Source organism: Drosophila hydei, unplaced genomic scaffold (assembly GCF_003285905.1).
Source record: "Drosophila hydei strain 15085-1641.00,03,60 unplaced genomic scaffold, DhydRS2 tig00000063-arrow-pilon, whole genome shotgun sequence".
Classification (NCBI taxonomy): Eukaryota; Metazoa; Arthropoda; class Insecta; order Diptera; family Drosophilidae; genus Drosophila; species Drosophila hydei.
In genome coordinates, this window is record NW_022045657.1 from 8064779 (window position 1) to 8088424 (window position 23646).

The window sequence follows — 23646 nt, forward strand, 5'->3', positions numbered from 1 at the left end:
TCGTAGTTGTCTGGGCTTCTGGACTTATTTTCGCCATGTCCATGATTAAGTGCGAGGTCTTTGACTGGCGCTGAAGAGCACAAAAACCGAAGAAGAATAAGAAGTCGAAGAAGAAGTCGACGGACTCAGCAGCCAGAAGCCAGCAGCAGGCAGCGTGTAATCAATCAAAAGCACGAAACAGAATTTTAAAAAGAATTCATTGACTTTCCATTAATAATTTCCTTTGTAAATTGCATCCTGTGGCAATTGTTGTAATTGTGATGAATTCTTTATTAATGCACACACACACACACTCACACACATACACATGTACACGCGCAGTTAACTGCCGGTCTTTGCCAGCTACTGTCCACTCAACGTCAACGGCAATGGCGTTAGCTTCAATTATGTATCTTGCAGTTAGCTTCGATTGGTTCCCTCCGCCCCTTCCCGCAATGAAGTCTGTGCTCGGATGCTGCTCAATTGGCGCTTGAGCGATGCTCTTTAATGTAGCAGCTTTTATGATTTTGATGATGCATTTAAATGAAATTATCGCTAATGCCGATGAGAATATATTGCTTAATAAGTATATTAGATAGATCTGCAAACCAACTAAGCCTGGACGAGCCATGCAGTAAATGCAATCAATCTCCGCTATATATATGCCGGATTTTCTTGGTAAATTACGTTGACAAGAAGCTATTTTAATGATACCTGCTACATAAAGGCCTATCATGTGAATAATTGTGAATCAAATGCTTATAGAAGTGTACAGAACAGTTGAGTGATGCAACAGCAGTGAATTTAAATAGCTCTAAAAAAATTAAAATTAAAATAAATTTTTATGTATATTGGGCTTAACAGTTATTATGATTAATGACGTTCTTTTATAAATAATACAAGAAAAAAAGTTATTTATAAAATCATGATTGCTTGTAAGATAAAAATTGATGAAAGTAGATTAGTTGTAATATTTAAAAATGTAAAAAAGAGAAACGCAAGTTTTTCTCTTGTAACTCTATATAGCAGAGCAAGGTTTCGATCCTCGGACCTCTGGGTTATGGGCCCAGCACGCTTCCACTGCGCCACTCTGCTTACGTTAATCGGCTTGACAAATGCTAAATAAGACAGCAACTTGTCGTGGGGAGCAGTGCAAACAGGTAATATATGGAAGATTGAAATGTTACCATATTTTACTTTGCATATTTACAATTAGATTTTTGAAATATTTATTTTGTTAAACGAATCAAATTTTTACCGGTTTTTTCACTTCAGGTGCTGTGCGGTAAGCCATTCGTATTTAAATAGAAACAGATACAAATGCAAAAACAGATACAAATATAGATACAACTAGGTACATGTGGAGAATTGTTTTGGGTGCCAACAGCATCAGCAACAACAACAAAATTAACTTGAAGTTAAGTTAAAAACGTTTTCAGCGACGTTTTTAAAAAACAAAAGTATTCAACATGGCTGCCAGCAAAACAACAACAGCAACAGCAACACCAACAACAACGACGAGTATAGAAAGAAAACAACAACAGAAAGAAATCGAGAGACTGAGGAGCTGCGACGCTGATGAAGATGAAGATGGTGAAGTCGGGCGCGGAACAAGTTTTAAACTTGCTACAAAGGTGTCTTAAAAAATCTTTTAATTTCGACGCAGCGTTTTGGTTGCCGAGCTGCAAATTTGCTGTAGTCAGCCAAAGGCAGGGCGCATGGGGCTCGCGGTATCGCGAGGTGGTTCTCTGGTAAAGGGTATTTTGCTCGATGCTGGCTGCCGCGACTGCATCCGCCCGCCTTTTAATGAAGCGCGAAGTGCAGCGAATGCGAAAGAGGGCAAAATTGAAAGTAAAGTAAGCCAAATGCATCCCACTGTACGGACAACGCCGAGCACGAGGAGTTCCAGTTTTTCAGTTCCAGTTTCAGTTAGCTCCAATGCTGCCCTGTTCTGGCCCAAGGGCAGGCTGCGAACAAATTGCAATTGTTGCCATTGCATTGGCGCTGTCATTTGTGGCCAGACCCAAGCACACACACACTCATACTTACACACACTTAAGCACACCTCGCTTGTTGTTTCTGTTTCGGCATAGTTTTTATTTGCGGTTCGGCCTCGTGGCAGCATGTCTTCATTGCAGCTTTTAGCTTTTGACCCCCTGAACTCTAACTCGTTTAACACACCATAAAGAGCAACAACAACAACAACAACAATCCTTTCATTTCATATGCAAGCACAATCGAGCAGGGACTGCGGAAAATTATGGCCAGGAAAAGCAAAGTGGAAATGCCAGACATTTAAATCGAATTGGCTTGAGGTGGCAGCGACTCTCCTCATATGTTTGTGTGTGGAGTTTTAATCTGCAAAATGTAAGCCACTGCTGCACGTACCACCAGCCAGATACAAATGCCGGCAAAAGTATCTGCCAGATACATGTTGCCACACTTAAGCGGGGGCAGCACACACACACAGTTAGACGACTGGAGGCCACGCGTGTAACTCAATTTTCAATGGTGGACAAGCAGCTCGACAAAGTGTGCGAGGGCTAGGAATGGAATGGTAGGCAGGCAGCTCACGTGCTGCGAGGGGCAATGGGAACGAGTCGTGGGTTTGTCTACTCAGTCAAATAGTTTGCCGCCTGCATTAATAATTCACAATTTCATCTGGAATTGTATGCGATTTGTGATGCTTTTCGCTTAGCTTTTGCCTCACTTGGCATTGGCCAAGTCAAGACGACGCCCCGAGTCCGTTCCACAGCCTCGTGGCCGCCTGTTGCTGTCTTTTCTCTTCTTTTTAGGTTTTTCTTTTTAATCTTTACTTTTTTGCACCTTTTTTTTGGTATGGTACAGTGGGGAATGTGCGTTATATAGGCAGATAAAAATATTTAGTTAAAAGAAATAATGCAAATAAGTTATATAAATAATTGCTAAGGGGGCTTATAATAAATAATACTATATTAAAATATATATATTTGTTTTGCAACTTTGTATACAATTTTCGAATCTCCATACAACTTTATTGCAGCTTCCAACCAGCTTTCAGCCCACTGTGCACTTGGCGTTTATCTCCATTGCGTCATTTCGTTTTAGTTAATGCGCCCGTAGATTAATATTCTATGCGTATCTCGGCGTTATCAAGCAGGTAGTAGAGGCACTCACGGGGAAATCGGGAGCTGGGCAGCCGGGTAATGGCAATTTGCAGATGTGCGCCAATTTGCGCCTGAATTTGATAAATTCGCATGCGGTGCCGGCGTGACATTCAGTTGAATTTATGGCTCGCACTTTTTCACCATTCAAATCGCAATTACTTTGCGTTATTCGCAATTTAATTTGCTCGACTGCAATCGCAGTATCCGTAAGATACACATTGTGGCATAGTTGCACCGCTTGAGCTGTTTGCTCTCCAAACAATGGCGAGATAAACAAAAAACTCTCTGAATTCTCTAAGGGGGGTGCTCTCATAGACTAATGAACTAATGAAGTAATCGTGTATACAATTTTTGCGTATTTGTATAACTATAGCTAATGCTAAGATCTGAGTAGCTGTATCTGTTTCTGAATGTGTATCTGTTTCTCTGCAGTGCGCTGCATTTGCATCTATCAGCGATGCCGCATCATCAGTCATTAGTGGCGCCATTGTTGTTCTTGTTGCTGTTGTTGTCTTTGTTTCTTTATGCCTCACTTTCTTCCGTTTCATTGTTGGCCTCTCGCTTTTTATGCGCTTTTATTAACTTTGGCCAAAATGCGGCTGCAGCCACTTGAAGACCTCATCATCAGAGTTTTTTTTTGGTGCCGCTTCGTATAAACAATTTCGGCTCGAGTAATCATTCATCTTTTCTGTATAAAAGCTCCCGAAAGTTTATAGAATGAGTTAAGAGTGGAACTGTTAAAGTGTGCTATTGATTTGGGCAACATGATGAGTGACGTGCATTCAAAGTGCAAGCAAATCAATATGGGTATTACTGCTGACAAACAATAGAATAGAGTAAACAAAAAAGTTAAGATTGCTGATTCTTGAGAGCACATAGAAATGTGATTTAGCATTCAATAAAATATAATATATATTATATTAAATATATTTTTGATATTTTTCTTTTCATGCATACCCCTAATGCGCTGCATTCGCAGCAAATGAATTTTAATTCAAGCAAAGTGCTGAGTTTCACATCCGACGCAATTTACTTCATGCTCCGCGAGCCGCAGGAATGAATGAGACCAGAATTCATTAAGAACAATCAGATGTGACTCAAACCCCAAAATATATATATCTACTATATAGCATATATATCTTGTATATATCTTTGCATTGTCTGCTGCCAAAATTTTCACGCTTTGTTAGAAATACTTGAGATGACATTTTAACGAAGAGACGATGTCTTGCCCTACGCTAGACATACGAAAACTTTTTATGTAGTCATAGACGCTAACAAATAAGAAAGTTTCTAGCGTATATATATAGCACAGCTTATGTACCTCAATAACTATGCAACACCTTGGGCCGGAAAATTAATTTATATTCCACAACAGTTTCAGCACCTTGCGCTGCGCTTAAGCACTGCCCTGCTGTGCTGCGGTCTGCTGTTGCTGTGGCTTAGAAAGCAGTTGGATCGGCCAGCAATATAATAACAATCATTATGATTAAACGTAGCTATTTGAAAAGTCGTGTCCAAAGTTAATGAAAATGTAATTGACCAGCGAATGCAACTGGGTCTGGTTCTTCGGCTGGCCACTTGGCACTGTTGGCAGTCTCTGGAGGTTCGCTCTCTGGGGTATGGCGGGTACACTCTGGGCTCTGGGCTCTGGTCTGTGGGCTCTGAGCTGTGGTGTTGCTGCATGGAATGATCGTACGCAGGAGCCGCCACATAGACGAGTAGCACTCGGGCAAAGCGGACGAAGCAGCAGGAGTACCAACAGCAGCAGACACCCAGAACCAAAGCCAGACCCAGAACAGACATTGATGTTGCTGTTGCTGTGCTGTTGCTTTGTCTGTTGCCTTGCAGCCATCGTTGCCATATCTTGTACATATCTGACATTCAACTCGTTTGCGAACTATTAATTTTGTATAACATCCTGCATCTCAATGTGGCCTTCGGGTTGAACGGCACAAACAAGTTAAACGAAAAACTTCAAATGGCTTTTCGACTGGCCATTGCAATTTTGCTTAACATTTCGAATATAATAACTGAAATACCGTAAGCTGTTTAGAGTGTAATAATAGATCCAACAGAAAGGTATATTTAAGCTACTACAAAGGTGAACAACTTGGCTTTGCTATTGCTACTCTGAAGGGATTCACTACAGACTCCAATTGATGCCATCACTCCCTTCCGAAGAGCTTGGGCAGACTTTGCAAATAGAGTGAAAATGTTTTAAGAAAAATAATCTACTTTTTGTAATAACAGACATTAGATATTACTTTGGCTAAGTAGATGACTATCTAGATGTCTATAAGTAGTGAGTGAAGATGCTATTTAAGCTCTATCATAAAAGATTTGAAAGGGATTTTACATTCAATTTGTTTATCAATAAATATAATATAATATATAATATACATAATCTAAGTCTTTATATATTGATCTATAGCAATAAAGCAATCGATAGTTTTTAAGGCAAATCGATTTAGCTTAGTCATTATAAACTGAAATTCCATGTTCAATGAGTTCGTGCACAATAAGTAAAAGTGAAAAGATTTTACAATAATATATTTGCTAACCATGTTTCAAGAATTTCATTAAGAGGCATCAGCTTTTGAAATTGTTATTTTAAAATTGTAAAAATGTTTTTAGTTTTTAACAACTTGGAAATTTTTTGATTTTCTATTAATTTATTTGCTGCGCTGCGGCGTGTGTTGCAGTACCCTCGGGCTGGGTTAGCCCAGATGTTTGCTTTAATTATTATTTAGATTTTTTTGGCTATTGAAATTCTTATGAATAAAGCCCCACTAATTAGGGTACAGTCGGGTAGCCGCGATTGTCCCGTCGACCGCCTGCATTTGGGACGCGCTTCACAAATTTATTAAATTGACAATTTGTGGCAGCAATCGAGCGGGGAGGTGGGGCGACTGGGGTGCAGCCTGTTGCAACTAATAAGCATTTGACATTTTTGTGTGCGGGCAGGTACGAGTATTTGTATCTCATAGATGCGTTTAGCTTTCAATTTGTGGGCGAACGATGAGGCGCAAAGACCTTTGATGATCTGCTACGAAATTGCTTGGAACGTCGCCAGCTTTGGTTTTGTCAATTAGACAACAACTTCACAAGATTCCAAGCGATATATATATATGTATCTGTATCTTTGTTTGCTCTGTATCTGTGCCTATATCTATTGCGGCGGCTGTATCTTTAGCTATTACGCGGCGCCATTATGAGCTCATTTAAGCCAAGCCATTTTTAACTAGATGCAAAATGCAAATGTTCAAAGTGGAATTTAGCCTCAGCCTGCCTCTCTCTCTTTGTCTCCCTCTCTCTCTCTATCTCTCTTCTTGCAAAAAAGGTGTTTCGTAGAATTCCCTCGTTCTCGCCTGACGATCTCTCCGCGTGCAGCGCCTAATTGAGGCGCGTCTCGAAGATGGCGTTTAACTTTATTTTAATATGAATATAAAAAAAGCTTGACGTGATTATATGCCATCAACGTTGTAGTTGTAGCTCTTGTTGCTGTTGTTGTTGCACCTTCAACATGCACACAAATTTGCATAATTGTTAACATGCTGTTGTTGTAATTGTCGTTGCTGTTGTTGCTCGTTGCTGCTGCTGCTGCTGGATTTAATCAGCACCTCAACATGCAGTAGCAGAGCAGACAGCCCCACACCCCTGCTCCATAGTATTTGTTCTGCTTGGCACCTGGGTCCATTTTAATAACATTTCTCTAATACCAGTTCTGATTTTATTTTTACCTCTGCCTCTGCCTCGCTCCTTCTTGTTCTTCTTCAAGTGGGCTGAATTGGGTGGCTCAATGTAACCACTCAAATCGCAATATGTGTAGCCCAGCGCATTGGCATTTAATGAAGACATTTGCCATCGAAAATTAAGTTGTACACGAGAGAGAAACAACTGAGCGCCGCGCGATAAGAAACATTAGAAAAACTGATTTTTAATTGGCTACCAGGTTTGGCGAGGGGCTTATGTGAGCAAAGGTTATTGACTTTGCTCGTTATAAAATAATTATGTACATAAATATATAGAACACCCATGAACAGCAATTATGTGGCAGTTTGCGAGTGAGCGAACTGCACTCACTTATTTCTATAGTTATCGTGAAAAATGTTTATCTTAATTGCTGCTAACTTGGGACTTCACATAAAATATATAAAAACAAGCTTAAAATGGTTTCAAAATAATTTTAAACAAAATGTACAAAATTCTGGTTGCCTTAAGGCTTGCTAAACCTAATACATCCATAAATATATCCTTGCCTAGCCTTGTTATATATACATCAAGTTTTTCTCTCTGGTCTTGTCTTATTATATACAAAATTTTCCAATTTTAAAATAGAAGAATTATGTTTTTCAATTTCAAAATAGAATGAAATAAATGTTTAGCAGCGAGTCCCTTCTAAAATATTGTATCAAATAATATAAGTATAACTAAAAATAAATTCAAACAATGAAAAATGGAGTTGGAAAATTCATTTTCAGCGCCTGCAATTACTTTTCTGTTTAAGATAATTTGCTGTGTTACATAAATAAACAATTTGCTTAATATAATTAATAACTTCACTTGTGTTTTTTCCTCACTCAGACATAAATAAACATAACTGGCTCTCCACATTCATATAAACGCAATCCATTTGTAGGCTTAAGTCTACTGCAGAGGGTTGGACTAATTACCAGGGGCAACGGGCAACGTGTCTCTATTCATGAATACTCGCACGAACACTCATACATGCCCATAGCCACTCATACTTATTCGTGCCTACTCATAAGCATAGACGAGTGAGCTTCACAGCAGATGGATAGAATGCAATTAAACCTCATCGATGCATAAAAACAGATACATAAATTAGCTACACGAATATATATATATATATATGTGTGTATATACATACATATGTACATGTATATATTCACAACATCGTATGCAAATGTATTTGATGCTAAAATTGGCAGCCTGTGTTTGCATTTCGCTTCATTCATGTTCTTCAATTACCAGATACGAGTAATACGCATCTTGGCCAATTCGCTTTGCTGTGCTGCGCTATAATTATTTTTTGCACTTGTTCTCCAGTTATCATTGTTGTTGTTGCTGCTGCAGTTGCTGTTGTTGTCTGCGTTGGCTGCCATGAGTTACAGATACATAAATAATAATAACAATATGCCCCATTGATTGGACTTGATATTGGCATGAAACGAGTTTCCTTACAAATGGAAAATCGCAAAACGCTTTTTCTGCTTAATCAATATGTAGACTCAATTGTTGTTGTTGTTGTTGTTGTTATTGTTTGTCTGTTGCATTTATGAATGCAAATGCAAAGCATGGGCCACTGCGCTTTTCAACGACTCTTTAATTGGCTGACATGTTGTGATTTTGGCTTGTCAAGTTTTCAGCTGCCAACTGGCAATTATTGATGCCAAATTGTATATAGAGTCATTATAGATATATAAGACTGAATATATATGACAAAAAAAGGACAATATAACAAGTATCTTATATAAGTTAATAATTGGACTAGTTACAAGCTGAAAGCGAAGTTTTGAATGTGAAATTATCACTCAATATTCTATAACCAGCTATATACTAAATCTATATTTGGCTAATTCCGTTTTCTAGCTGCTGAAAAACTGCAATTAGCCAGGCCTGCCAACTGGCTGCAATCAGCTGTGAACCGAGCTGGCTAAAGAGCGCAGTGAAGCGTTTGATCGATGACAGCTCTTTCATGGATATTAATAAAAGTTTATAGGAATTATAGAAACTTGCCAATTGATTTTAGGCAAAGCTAATTACTAGGGGGCGGTTCTAGCTAAGATAGAAGTCTTTCAGGGCCAACTGACTGCGGTGGGATACTTGATTTATGCAAAGTTCAGAGGTTAAAGATATTTACTAATTGATTAATAGGCAAAGCCATGGAGCTCGACTATACACCTGATAACTGGCCTGACTTTTGGGCTGCAGTCAATAAATTTTGATGATGCTTGGCACCCACAGTAGTGGAGCAGGCGGCGGTAGGGGGGCTTGGCTTGGGGTGCTAAAGAAAAATCTGTGTGCGCGCCATTGACATGATGAAAAATCGCTCAACAATTTTCCGTCTCACAATTTTCCTATTGCAGTGTATCTATCGTATCTAGCAGCAGGCCGCACTAGACGTAACAATTTTTCATGAAATTTGGAGAATTTAAATATAAGCGGAGCGAGAGGTGCGAGATTCATAGCAGCAGTAGTCCGACCAGCTGTATCTCTATCTGTGTCTGTATTTCTATCTGCATCTGTATCTGTATTAGAATTAGGTATTCGGTATTATGAGTTATTGTGGGAGTCTGTCGGCATTAGCCGCGGGTGCCTCTGACCGCGGATGGGAGAGCAGGGGGCGGCACACGTTTGTTTACAATTTCACGCGCTGCGATTTTCGCGGTCGACTTTTCACGCAGCGCCGCAAGAAAAATGGGAAAGTGTTAGTGTGTGAGGGAAATCTTTTGTTATTGTTTATGTATTTTGACAAGCTGCCCCGCGCGCTCGGCTTGCCAGACAATTTGGTGCTGGAGATACTCTGAATACGCTCAGTACTCTTACTTTTCCTCTCTCTCTCCCTCTCTCTGTCTCTTTGCCTATCTTTCTATCTGTCTCTTTGAGGAACTCTCGCCTAGGTACGCGTAATTGCTCATTTGAACTAACAATTGAGTTAGGTAACTGTGTAATGGGCCAAGTTTGCTCTACGATCTGTCAACATTTAACATTCAGTGATCAGATGCTTAATTATAATATTTTAATAATAGTTAAAGTCAAGGCAAGTGCTCGCACTTATATTCGATTATATATAAATATAAATAAGGGCAATTTGCTAGCAGAAATTATATATTTGCAATCTGGCTCAGCTTAATTATTGGCAAAATTATTAAATGGTTTTAATAAAATATTGTTGCACTCGTTAAGAGATCGGAGCTTAGATAAAGATCTTTATATACATATAATAATGCTAACATACGGCCTAACAGAATTTCTATAACTTTAATTGAGGGAAAAAGTTTTCAGTCTAATAAAAGTTATATAATGGATTTATGAGATATGACAGTATATGTCATATATATATAAAAATATATATATATATGACACATGACAGTATATGACATAAGGTTATAAGCTGCCTATAAATGGTTAGATAGAGAGATGGATATAAGTTGTATCTCAAAATATGATAAAAGCTAGTGGGCTTAAAATATAATTGAATAATATGATATATATCATTGGATATATATTTGGATATTGCGCTCTTAATGTGATTATCTGTTAAGAGTATGAAGAGTATCAAATGTGAAATATAACATATTTTTCACTTACTCTGTCCGAGATGTACTCGCTTCATCCATGGATAGATCTGTGGCGGATTCTTCTTGCCGTTGCCGCTGTTCTGACTGCTGCCCGCCTCGTTGCCGCTGTCGCTCTCCGAGTCGGAGTCGCCGCCCGGACTGTGCATGGGCACGTTTACGTTTACGTTGACAGGTCCGGGGCCACCGCCGCCTCCGCCACCACCACCGCCACCGCTGCCGCCGCTGTGGTTGTTGTTGAGACTGACGGCGGCGGCAGCGGCGGCCAGGCTGCCGCCCAGGACGCCTTTGTTGAGGGAACGGGCTACGCTCTCCACTACGGAGCTGGGCGACAACTTGGGCGAAATGTCGCGCGTGGAGAGATCCTGCGGGCTGGCAAGCGATTGGTTGTTGTTGTTGCTGTTGGCGCTGCTGTTGTTGTTGTTGTTGTTGCCAACAGGCGTCGACGGATCGTTGGCGTACTTACAGCTGATGCTCGCCTGCTGCTGCTGTTGTTGCGGGAGTTGTTGCTGCTGGGGCAACTGTTGCTGTTGCTGCTGCTGCTGCTGTGCCACAACGGCAGCCGTCGCATGTGCGTGCTGCTGCTGCTGCTGTTGTTGTTGTTGCTGCTGCAGTAGCAAACGTTGCGGCTGCAGCTGTGTGTAGTCCACCATATCGGGATTGGACTGTCCGCCGCCCGGCGCACCGCCTCCGCCGCCCAGCCCATAGGCCGCCTGGTTCGCATAGTGGGCCTGCGGTGTATTAGGATATAAGTTGGGCGTATACGCGGCCGCCGCTGGAAAGTAATCATTGCTGCCCGGCGTCGCGGCGCCAGAGTTGCCCTGTCCGTTCGCTCCGCCCGCGCCGCTGTTACCGGCGCTGCCGTTGGCGCCCGGATGGCTCTGCTGCGGATTCATCTGCTGCGGATAGCAGGAGGCCAGCGAGTTGACAAACTGGTACGAGGACATGGCAAAGCAGTCGGGATCCATTTTGTGGCCGGGACAACGCTGCGATTCGTATCTGAAATGAAATGCAGGCGGTTAATGCAACAGTTTCACGTCGCAGCAAGAGGCGGCCAGATGCTCGCTACAGATTGCAAAAAAATGGCTTAAGGTGTAGTCTACCAAATGCCCGCCCACTGCAGATCCCAATGCTCGATCAGTTATGCAGCTCTCAGAGCTTCTGTGCTCACCCAGCCTAGCTCAACATTAGCATTATTTGCAGACGAAAACACGCTTAAAATTATGCATTATCTTAAGAAACAATCTTGGCTTGCATTAAGCAGCAAACTGTGTACATTTAATAAATCTGGCACTGGCAAGCACAGTGGTTCAAGGACAAGCTGCAAGCGGCTAAGGCGTAAGCTGTCTGTATAGCTGTGGCCGGAACTTGACAGCTATTACATCAGCAGACTTCGTTGCATACCCTGAGTTTACAGTTGCCCTGTTGCCACCTTCAAACTCTGCAAATGAGAGTTGACGCAGTGAAAGTAGAGTCCATTTTCAGTATGTTCGGGAAGAAAGAATAAACTCAAGATAAGTTTTCCCTTTGCCCGATTATTATCGTATATAAATATATATATATATTCATTTTATTATTATAAATATACATACATCTTACTTAACAAGCAACGCTTAACAATTTATGCAATTGCTGTGTTCTCTGTCGACTCAATATGGTTTTTGGGCTTGTAATTTCGATGGAGCTACGTTTTTTCTACTGGGCATCATTATTACAATTATATTTGAAACGGCTAAGAACCCAATTTCCCCTGGCCAAAAGCACGGCCCGTTTGCCTGCTTCGGTGGGAAGGCGACGCGAGAGGAAGAGCGGGACGCAGCTGTTTGGTTTTCACTGGAGCTGATGGGCAGGCGCGGATATGCCTAAGCATTGGCATTACGTGCATGCAATTTTGGTGTGGCACAGCACGGCGAGGCACTGGCTGGAATGTCAGCACCGCCCACTCTCGCTGCATGGACACTTGCTGCACTTGTGGCCGGGCTGGAGACCCGCTCGGAGTTGGACACCATCGCTGATACAGCGGCAGCGCGTTTGTTTGAATGGTGGAAAACTTGTATTGCGGAGATAGCAACAAAAGCTGGCACGATTGCAACGTTTGTTTGGGCCCAAATCGAAGCAACAACGGCGGCCCGCAAAAGTAGCCCCAAAGCCGAAAAGTGTAAACGCAATGCCAAAGACTTGGCCAAGCAACCAGGAAGCCAACGAACATGGCCGTAAAAGAAGAGACGACCATTGCCCAAAAACAATGCAACGACCTCTGCAACGAGCCGAGCGAGTATTTCTGCTTTCTCTCTCTCTCTCTCTTTCTTTTTCGATGCAGTTTCTTCTTCTTCTTGTCGATACTCTGTACTTGTGCTTCTTCTTCTTCGTATGAAACCAATAATTTTGATTCAGTGGGCAATTTAACCCTTTAGCATGTTGTCCAAATGAAAGGAGTTGAAGCTTTAAATTAAATCGGCGTACGGGCCTCAAGTTGAGCTCTGGCTCTGGCCCTGGCCCTATACCTCTGCCTAAACCTGTCCCTCTTCCTGACCCTGGCCAGCCGGGTTTCTCAACCAAAAAAAAAACACGTCCACAGTCGGGGAGCCACTGCTCGACAGAGATTTATTTGATGAGCAGCGTTTCAGTAAAAAAAACTTTGTAACCCGGCATTCGGCCCTGGGTATTTGGCGATTATGGAGTTTAAAGCAATTGTAACGGCATTTGGCTTAAGTTTTCGATTTTGAATTAGCCCAGAGGCAACGACATACAAACAGTTTGATTATCCAAATTATACGCTTAGATAAGCAACTGCAATGACCCGACGACTTGTAGACATTGGCAAATTATTTGACCCCAAAATTATCAAATCAAAACTGCTTGATGGGGCCAAGAACTCGGTTTAGCGAGATTAAATGTTGCTAAAAGATATTGAGATTAGGACAAACAGAAAAAGTGCTTGAATATATAAATTAATAAATTATTTGCTGAGCAAATTAATGTAACCATATAGAAGAGATAAAGTTTATTATTTAGTCTTATTTGTACATTTGTTAACTCTTAGTTATATATGATATTTGATCTCAAGTTAAAGCGATCTTCATATATTTTTAATAGAGTGTCCATCCTTAGCCTACAGCTAAATAAAATATCAAATTTTGCTTTAGATAAAACTCAAATAAATTTATTAAATATAATTTCAATTATAATCTCAATTATCTCAAAAGTGAAGCCAAGTTATTATTTTTTATCTACAGTTAGATAAGAGAGCTTCCATCTTTTGGCTACAATTAATTAAATGGGTGTTGATCGCACTATCGGCCTATTGTTTATTTTCTTCGATCACTTAACGGCAAATTAAAAATTCGGAAATAATAAAAGCTATAAATTATACGAGTTTGGAAACTATTTACCAACGAGTCGAGTCGAGTCGACAAGCGATTCAATTGGTGTTAATTAAATCCATGAATAATGAAAACGCAAACCGAATTTGCGGGCTGACTATATATACGTAGATATATACACATTTACATATAAATATATTATATAAAGTTATGTATATATATTTGTATAGAGAGTGGATACAATTATTGTCTTAGATTGGCGCTGGTCGCTTGGCTGATTGTCGCCTCGTACGTAGGCCATAAATTATGGCAGCGACATTTTTGAGACGAGGGAGCGAACAAAACTGAGCGAGTTTCCTTTGTCTCGGCGTTTGCGCGGCCTTTAGGCATTTTCTTTGCCTCGCAGTGTCTGCCTTTGTGTAGACATTTGTGATATGCCCACGAAACGGGAGTGAAATTCTCATATGGAACTCTTAAACCGCAGAACGAATTTCCTTTTACCAAAAACGTTGAACCGACCGCGGCACAGGTAAATGCTGCTGTATATATAAAGAGAGAAGAACACGAAGCAGCGGCTGAAGGTACGAGTAAATAAACAGCAATTGAGTTGCACATGCGCTGCGCAGCTCTTGGAGGGGCTTTCCCCTCACTCTTCCAGGACGAATTCTATGTCACCATAAATCAATTTCTGGTCGATGCGACAGCTGAAAAGGGTTTCTTGACTTTTGACTTGACAATGGCAGAGGTCTTAGGGAAATGATCACATAACTAGGGTTGCTTACTATAATTAAGATGATTAACTTTTGCATAATCGATAGCGAGTAAAGGGACGTGAAAAGATGCTGCATTCAGTTGACTCTTACATTTTGAATTTAAAGTTTAAGATGAAGTCAATAAAAAGAGTTAAGATTTTAAGATATTAACAAGAAATTGATATTCTATCATCTGATGCAACAATTACGTCAAACAATCATAGGCAATATTCTTATGAGTGAATGTGGGAATATTTTAAGAATGATTGCTGAGGTCTTTATTATTGTATATATTATCTAGAGCTAATTTGTTATATATGATCGGAAGCCTTATATAAGAACCTTAAGCTTAAGCTGTCAAACCTGTTTTCGTTCTCCCTAAATCTTTCTTAGTCGCAACTCTTTACAAAATATTGTTCTGTCATCCATTTCTAAGCACTGGGCAGTTCATCATCTTAAACTGCCGCAGCCATATGCCAGCCATCTCTTAATTATGAAATGAAAACAAAACCCTAAGCAGTTACACATATTTCTTTTACAAATGTCTCCGTCCTCGTCGTGGTCGTCGTCGTCACCATTACAGATTTTGAGCGCGCCTTGTTTATTTGTTTGTAGTCGAGGTACTGGGTTCTCTGGTCATAAATCATAATTTTTAATATTTGTTGTCAACATGGGCGTAGCTCGTGTGTATGTAAACATGAAAGGGACCCACGAGACGAGACCAGACCAGACGAGGTCGCACTCGCACAATTCCAAAAGGTATTTGCGCACGCGCAGTCACACTCATTGGCTCTGTCTCCCTCTCCGGCTGTCTCGCTCTCATTTTTTTCATTCTCTAGAGCAACAATGGGCCAAAAAGGAACGACAAACGCACACACATGCAAGTGGGCCCATTAAAAACTCATAAAAATTTGTAAGCACCTCATAAAAGTAGTCATAAATATTATTATTTGTTTTTCTCTCTCTCACTCATCTCTACTCACTGTCTCTCTCTATCTCGCTCGCTGTGCTGCGCTGCTGTTGCTACAGTTTCTCGTCTGAACCCTCGTCTGTGTTTTGCTTGCGGTTGTGGCACTCATAATTTTTATGAGTTTTTGATTTGTTCCTCGAGTCTTCGATCCTCACTGCAAGCGGCCATTGTTGACCTTTTGACACGTACTCAAAAACAGTTGTCGCCTCTCTCAGATTTTGCGGTCTTCGCCTTTTGTGTCCCTACAATCTGTGTTTTACACATCGTTTACGATCGGTTATGTCATAGTTGTTTCTATTAAAAAAATTACAGTGTCCTCTAAATGAGAGCCAAGGACAATGCTATTTGTACAAAATAATTTGGCTGGCTACTGTTTAGCACTTATTTATGATGTTATTATTCGAGCAATAAGGAGAGAAAAGTTAAGAAGCGAAAAAGGTTTCAAGAGAATACCAAAGTAGGTAGTAAGTAGTATAAGTAAAAATATTTAAGCTTGTTTGAAGCTTCATTGCCTAGCTTTTCTTTATGATAAAGACCATTACTAGGATTAGGCTAAAGCATATATATGTGACAGATCATATATTCTGATCTCACATTTATGAAAGAGTAAACAACTTCTAATATTCAAGCAGCTAATGATGCAATTCCAAAGCTTATGAAAAGCAGAGCTAGTATTGAAATCTAGGTTTAACAAGCTGTCTTATAATAATCCAATTGGGATAGTTGCAAACAATATTTGAAAATTAAACAAATATCATATACATTCATTGACTTATTGAAAGCTCGGTCAATGGCAAACCCTACGAATTCTAAACAAATCACAAATCGAATGCAAAGCTAAGGTTTCCATTTTAAGTGTTGTCTCATATTGGAACAATTGCATATATAGCTGCCACATTTCATATTCGTTTTACGCAAAAGCGAAGAAATAAAAATATAAATCAAAAATTTGTTATCACCGTGCACGGCATAGGAATCAGCGCTGGCAAACAGAATGAAAAGTTGGCGTCTCCTTTCGAGTTGTCGAAAATAAATGTGTCCCGGCACTTATTGTACCTACACATCCAAATACAAAGTTGAGCAAATGGCTGCCCGTCGCTCCAATAGATCAACGACTCCCCAACAACAACGGCAACAACAACAACAACAAAAATAACTGTTCATTGTGTTATGGCTGTTGTCGCGGCAAAGTTTGCGTGTTTCATACGTTTATTTCTTTTGGTATTTTGATTTATAAATATAAATAAGTTAGGCTGAAATATCATCATGACATTTTGGCCCGCTGCTGGGTCAGCGCACGTACCATGATGAATGTGAGCTCCAGGCGCAGTCGAAACGCGAATGTTGATGGCATAAATTCAAGCGCTGACAACCCAAACAAGAACTGCACACAAATCCAGACTACGACTCGACTCGGACACAACTAGGCAGCCAATTAGCTCAACGGGCAGCAACTGTTGGCGTTGGTGTTGTGTCCACATTATGCAATAGCCCATTGAGCGCACTTTGATCTGACTGGACCACACGCTGGTAGAGACGGACTGGACGCAAATGCAAATGCAAATGAAAGTGACCTACATCAAGTGGCGGCAATACGATTTAACCATGTGCTTGAGTGTGCTCGGGTGTGGCATCTATATAGGGATCTGAAGAAGTGCACATGCAGCGAAATTGGTCTAGGCGCACCATGGGCGCCCAGTGGACCCTCAGCTATGGGTATACACTTTCGTTCCATATCAATGCGTATGCCGAGAAGAAGAAGCAGTTGCTGGGCGCAGCTCGGACTCGCATTTTAATAAAATTCGAGTCTCGAGTCTCGGTCTGGTCAGCATGACTTCCCGGCCATGTGATGGCAGTGCACGCAATTCCTATGTACAACAACTGTGCTTTCCCAAAAACTATTTACATTTCTAATACATACATCTATTTACTATATAATGTAATGTACAAATATGTCCGATGTATATATGTATGTATATTTTAGTAGGTAGATTGTGGCTGCTTGTTAGGCATTTTTCATTCGCTGTGACATTTCGCCTTTGTGGCTCTTAATTATTTCAAAAACGGCTGCATTCGTTTTAATGAAGTGAAAATTCTTTGCGTTGATATCGCGCACGCAACCCAAACAACAAACAGCAGCAACAAAACCAACAACAAATATAGAATTCAACAAACCCAATTTGATATAGCACTATAGAGTTTTATTTTTGATTACAACAATATTATCCCGCGCCTAATTTAATTGAAGGTTGTGCTACTGTATTCCCATTTAATATATCAATTCCAGTCGAGAATTCAGTAATTTGAAGTGACTTCATATAGGAACAAGAACTTCGAGTTAGGGCTAGGGAGTGCGATATTTAAGTATCGAAATAGTTTCTGTCGAATATTTATTTATATAAAATATTCATAGTTGGATATATTGGATATATATTGATTTGTAAATAGAATTGTCTTTTTATTGAAATATTTTATTTATGTTTAACTCATCTCAGCAAATAATAAAAAGAATTAAAATACATGGTTTGATTGGGAAATATGGATTTGAAACCAGAGTTTAGAGAAAACCTAAAGAATCTATTAAAACATTTTAGAAAGTGTCTTAATTATGTTTTTACTTTTGTTAAAGTATTTCGTTACTCATTTTTTAGCTTTTAAATTTATTCATAGTTGCAGTACATATTTCTCTCTCAAAAATCTTAAATGACGAATTACGTAACCGAGACATTAAAATATATAGATTTGGGATATTTCTATTTCGTACGTGAATTAAGAATAAAGAGATTTAAATTTTGTGTTTTTTATATCAAATCTTTTCAAGAATCTATTTAAAAATGCACTAGGCTAAAACACTCGTATTTGACACCTTTCTATGATATACATTTATTTTTAATTTAAGTATATAGCCATTCAATTTAAATTTGTTTTTCACGTTTTTTATCTAAAGAATTATTGTTTTTGATAAATTAAAAAATAATTAAAAATATATATATTCCTAGCAACTAATTCTCATTTATGTAATAATAATGCTGGTCATTATTTTGCAATTCATATAGTCAAAAGCATTATTGAACCATTTGTAAAAAAATACTTTTATTAAATAGTTATTTGAGTATTTTACCTGTTCCTTAAAATATAAAAACAAATTAAATTTTTACGAATTGCATTCACTTGAACAAAGTTTAGCCGACGGCCTTTAGCATTTGGTGTAGAACAAGTGTAAACAATTTAAATAGCTATTCGGTGCATTTCACAAATTTAGAAAAGTTGTTTAGTTTATTGTTGTTAACTGAAGTTGAGTGCGGAAACAGTTCCGTGTTGAATCACTCTCAGACTTTAGCTAATTATCGTCAGCCGATTTGGCCCGCATATTCTGAGTTTAATCCGTTTGCATCCCGACGTTTGACACGACTTTGTTTTACCTGCACTTCAGAGGGTTTCTGTTCACTTGACTTTTGACGTTAGGCGGATTTTTAAACCGTAATTAGCCGCAGCGGACAGGCACTTGATTTGTCACAGTTCTAGTTGGGCTGTGGCGTAGATGCGCCGATTCGCATTTTGTAGAAAGCGACTGCTTCACACCGAATTTATGATATCCATCAGCGCGAATGTATTTTAAACGTCATCGATGAAAACACTGGCACTGCAAACACTTAGGGGCCCATCCATCTTTCGTTATTATCACTCAAAGTCAGCGCGTTGTTCAATGTATCTGTATCTGTATCTGTAGCTGCGGCAGTTGTTGTATCCAACGGATGCCCGCCTTTGTTATTGCTGTATTTATCTGTGAGCCGTAGAGAGGCGCACGATTCGCGGACGTATTGACGGATTGTTTAGCCACGGTCAAAAGTTTTTGGGTATCGTTTTTTGTTTCTGTTTCTGTTTCGATGAATATATCCGCGAATACGTGCTCGAAGCGCCAATGTCTCACTTTGACTGCTCGGGCATAATTCAAATATCTGAGCATCAATAAAAAACTCATGCAACGCGCAGCGCCAGCGCTGCCAATTGTAGCTGCGAGTACGAGCAAGTAGAAACTCACACACGCACGCATATATATACACGCACACAGTCATACATAGTTATAGCTTTGCCATGGCAGTGGCGAACACACAGTCATTCGAGTGCATTCATTAAACACTCGCGGAATAAATGAAAAAAAAAACTAAATTCGAACGGTTCATGCGTGCTAGAGCAGCCAGACAGCATTAAATGCGGTTGCTGCTATCGCATTCGCACCCATTGTCGTTGCTGTGCTGTTGTTACCTTTGCGGACGCAGCTATATGAAGCCGCAAGCAAGAGTGAATGCGTGTATGTGTGCATCTGTGTATAGCTGTGAGTTCGAAAGAGAGCCAGTTCGAATTCACATTCGCTCTTGGAATACGAACACATTCTATTTCGAATTTCTGCTCTCGACTGTTCTTATTGATCACACGGACAGTGTACGTGTGCCTCATGTACACAAAGAGATGGGATCGCTTCAATTTATAAATATTCGAACTTCGAATTATGGAATTGAGTGAGTGTCCATGTGTGTGTGCGAGTTGTCGAAAAAGTTTGATAACAACCGTGAAAGTTAAAGTTTGTTTTATGAAACTATTTTAAAGGTGTTTAAGGATAATTTGTTATTTAATTATTATGGGTATAAAATAAATATGTAATGGCGCCCCTTATATTTTCAATGTTTATTACTTATTTTCTCAGACTTAACAATTAATTATTATTCCATTTCTCATTCTTAAAGTCCTAAATTCCTCTTCTATACAGCCGATTTAACTGAATTTATTGTAGTTCTTGTGAAACTGAATTATATTGGCGTTGGTGCTTACCTAAAAGTTGAATGTTTTGAAATCCAATCGGAAATGTTGTATCTTTTTAGAACTAAATTTAAATATTTGCACTTCAATAATTGTATATATTGTATTTGCTATTTTTTTGTGGTACACTCAACAATTTCAATGTATTGAATACATTTAAACACTTCTTTCGATTAGTTTACGCAATTCTCCAATTTCATTGGCATTTTTAAAGCTTTGCAGCCCATTGAAAACCTTGCTCTTGCATAGGAAATGCTAAAAAAATCACAATTGGGATTTATGTTATTGCATTTATCCTCAGGCCTGAAAGCCACTAAGTTATCCGTAAGATAAACTGTGATTCAAATCAAATATTCCTTAAGTTTTGTTCACTTGTGCCGTCGCTGGAGCTGGCTGTCAATCAGCAACCCAGTTGGACATGTAGTACTTCGCGATACACGACTATTTTCATTAGTAAGTGGAAAGTTTGATTAAGTTTGAATTTAACCGGGTACCGAGCGCGCAGCTGGCGTACTTGAGTGCGCCACGTTCGATTCACGTTTGACCGAGCCTTTCGGCGAATGCCAGAGTGGAGTCCGACTGCTAGTGAGTGCGCGAGTGTATGGGTATTCGAAAATTGTAATTCATTTGGCGTGCACACTGTAAGTGCGAGCGAGCTGCACACAGTGTGCGCATGTTCGAAAAGTAGTCGCGCTCGCTTTCTCTTAGGTAAGCCACGCCTCTTGCTTTGATTTATGCTTCAGGGGGTGCCGCATGGCCTGGACCAACGGCCTATGGCGGAGCAGCGACGACGGCGACGGCGGCAGCGGCGGTTGCTCCACAGCAGCCACAGATGGCATACAGTAACAGCACAGAAACAGGTAGTTGGACGCTGGACGAGGCAGATGATTGCCTGCCACTCAACGTCAACGTCAACGGCAACATCGGAGTACCCCGCGCTCTCTTTCGCACTTCTGCAACTCTCTTTGAGCTCAGCAGCAGCAGCAGCAGCAGCTATGATGTTTTTTGCTCCAGATTAGGCTGAAATCATCCTAGATTAGTGCGTCCCGCTACACCGAGCACTGGCATCCCTATGCCACCCCCACCACTCCAACTCCATGCAGGCACTTTATTTGTATTCAATCGTGGCGCTGTTCCGCTAAATCACCGTCACATTATTATTTCGCATTATTATTTTATAAACGTTTCGTTCTGTGCGCCATCATTTCCATTTTTATTGGCTGCGTTCGAAATTTTACAGCGCGGCCTCTAAACGAAAAAAAAGTCTCAGAAAAATACAGAAAAACAGCGACAAATGAGTTTTTTTTCTCTCTTTATATTTGGTTTTTTATTATTTTGTTCCGAGTTTTGGTTTGTTTGCATCTCTTTAAAATGAGCTCGTTTGCACTCGAGTTTTGAATGTGATTTTGAATCGGGATTTAAATTTATTGACCACATTGTCTGGCGACGTCTTGGGGCTCTTATGATTCATACACAATCTGGGGTTACGGGTTACGGGTTACAGCTTATGGCTTCACGAGTTTTTGGGCTGGGTCCGGCTCTGGCAGCGCGTTTGGTTAAATGCCTTAATTAAAAATCAATTTTGGACTTGCTACCAAATTCCAAGTAAGCAAAACAAGAAATACACAAACGTATATATATATATATATATATATGTATATATATATATATACATAAGTATATTTCTATATTTAAATATTTTTATCGTGCGAGATTTGCATTTGAATCCGATAAGATAAATTGCTTGTGTCAAGTGAAAAACTTAATACTACCAAATGAAAGTTTGCCTAAGAATCTATCTGACATAACTCTAATTATGACCATATTCTATTCATTATTAATTACCATATTTCCAAAATGGGTATCCAAACATTTCGTAAATAAATTCTGGTTTTATGCGACCATTGATAATATGTCTATTTATATTTTAGTAATCATAAAGTTTGAAATATTTTTTTTTTAAATTTATTAAATTTATTATTATTAAGTCATAAGTGTGTTTTAAGGAGCAATAGCTAAATAGAATAAAATATAATAAACTCATTGAAATTTGTTCTATATATAAGCTTTTCTTATTTTTTATTATTTTAAGTTCAAGGCTCAGTTTGTTCTACAGTAAGAGTGTTATCCATATATAGATATATATGTATATATCCAGCATCCAGAAAGAAATTTCCATTATAGAGTTTTTAGCTTGACTATAAAGCTGACTTCCCGGCAATTCCATATATCCATATTAATATATTAAGAAAATAACTTTACAATTTATCCGACTTGTATAAATTATAATATGTTATATAGAGATAGAAGTCCACCTGTACAGCTACGTCAATTTAATTCAGTGTTTTTGCGAGATCTATAAGATATTAAATAAAAATCTATGCAAACAAAACTTCATAAAGAATATCTTCCGCTGAAAGATCTTTGATAGAACTAAAACTTTGTTTATTTTAAAAACTTTAGCAGTTAATCCAGTTGAGTTTCTCATAAAATATATTTAAGTAAACTTACAGAATTGAATATATATATAAATTTGTATTCACATTTCTTTTCGATTACAAACACTTCTTGTTGATAAATAAAAAGTTGAATTGTGTTTTGGTATTTATCATGTTTTTTGTGGTAAGCAATTGATTAGACCACGTTGTCGTTGCCTTCACTTGGTTTCCAGATGGCTGCCAATTCCATAACAACATGCAACCGTTTCGTTTGGTCTTCTAGTTTGCTTTGCTGGCCCGCACGACATGAGGGAACCCATATTATAAAAGTAAAAATATAAATGAAAATGAAAAGAAAAAATCAACTAAACGGGAAGAGAAAAAACTAGGAATCATAAGAGAGACGCCTTCGTGTACTTCTGTAATTGGAGTTGATGTCGGAGCTGCCAGCGGGCAGCAAAAATGCTCAGCCAGAGCTGGAGATGGAGCCCTCTCTGCCTGAGAGGCAGCGCTGCCCAGCAGCATCCAACATGTTGCAGGCGATTTTTCATCATCGTTCGCATGTTGTTAATATTGATGTTGTTGCCGCTGCTGCTGTTGTTGTTGCTGCTGTTGCATACATGCTTTTAATATGAAACAATCAACAGTGTTTGTAGTTTTGTTTTCGTCTGCTGCATGGCAACAAAAACTGGAGGAATTTTCAAATTAAATGTGGGCATAGAAGTAGTGGCACATGCAACTTGTGCAACTTGTGCAACTGTGCAACATGCTTCCAGTTGCGGAACTGCAGCAGTTTTCAATTAAACGCCATGCCATCGACCCAAGAAAAATGGTCAATACCAATGCCACGGGAACGGGGCTTAGCCAGCTCACGACAATTCGTTAATACCCTGCC

The 23646-nt window shown here is 39.5% G+C and overlaps 1 protein-coding gene and 1 non-coding gene across 3 annotated transcripts in view; both read right to left on the reverse strand.

The window, feature by feature from the left end:
* Nucleotides 1–19414, reverse strand: part of LOC111595226 (homeotic protein Sex combs reduced) — a 28224-nt gene extending 8810 nt beyond the window's left edge. Inside the window, exons 1-2 of one of the 2 annotated variants that reach the window (XM_023308865.2) lie at nucleotides 18918–19414; nucleotides 10464–11449 (exon numbers count right to left, since the gene is read on the reverse strand). In XM_023308865.2, the coding sequence (XP_023164633.2) occupies nucleotides 10464–11418 (955 nt within the window). In that variant the 5' untranslated portion in view covers nucleotides 11419–11449; nucleotides 18918–19414. Of the gene's footprint in view, nucleotides 1–10463; nucleotides 11450–18616; nucleotides 18680–18917 lie in introns of those variants that run through there. The other variant, XM_023308856.2, reaches the window with a different exon arrangement.
* On the reverse strand, nucleotides 1003–1074 carry Trnam-cau. Its single transcript has one exon. It is a non-coding gene; the product is annotated as a tRNA-Met (tRNA).
* Nucleotides 19415–23646: the final 4232 nt, after the last annotated feature.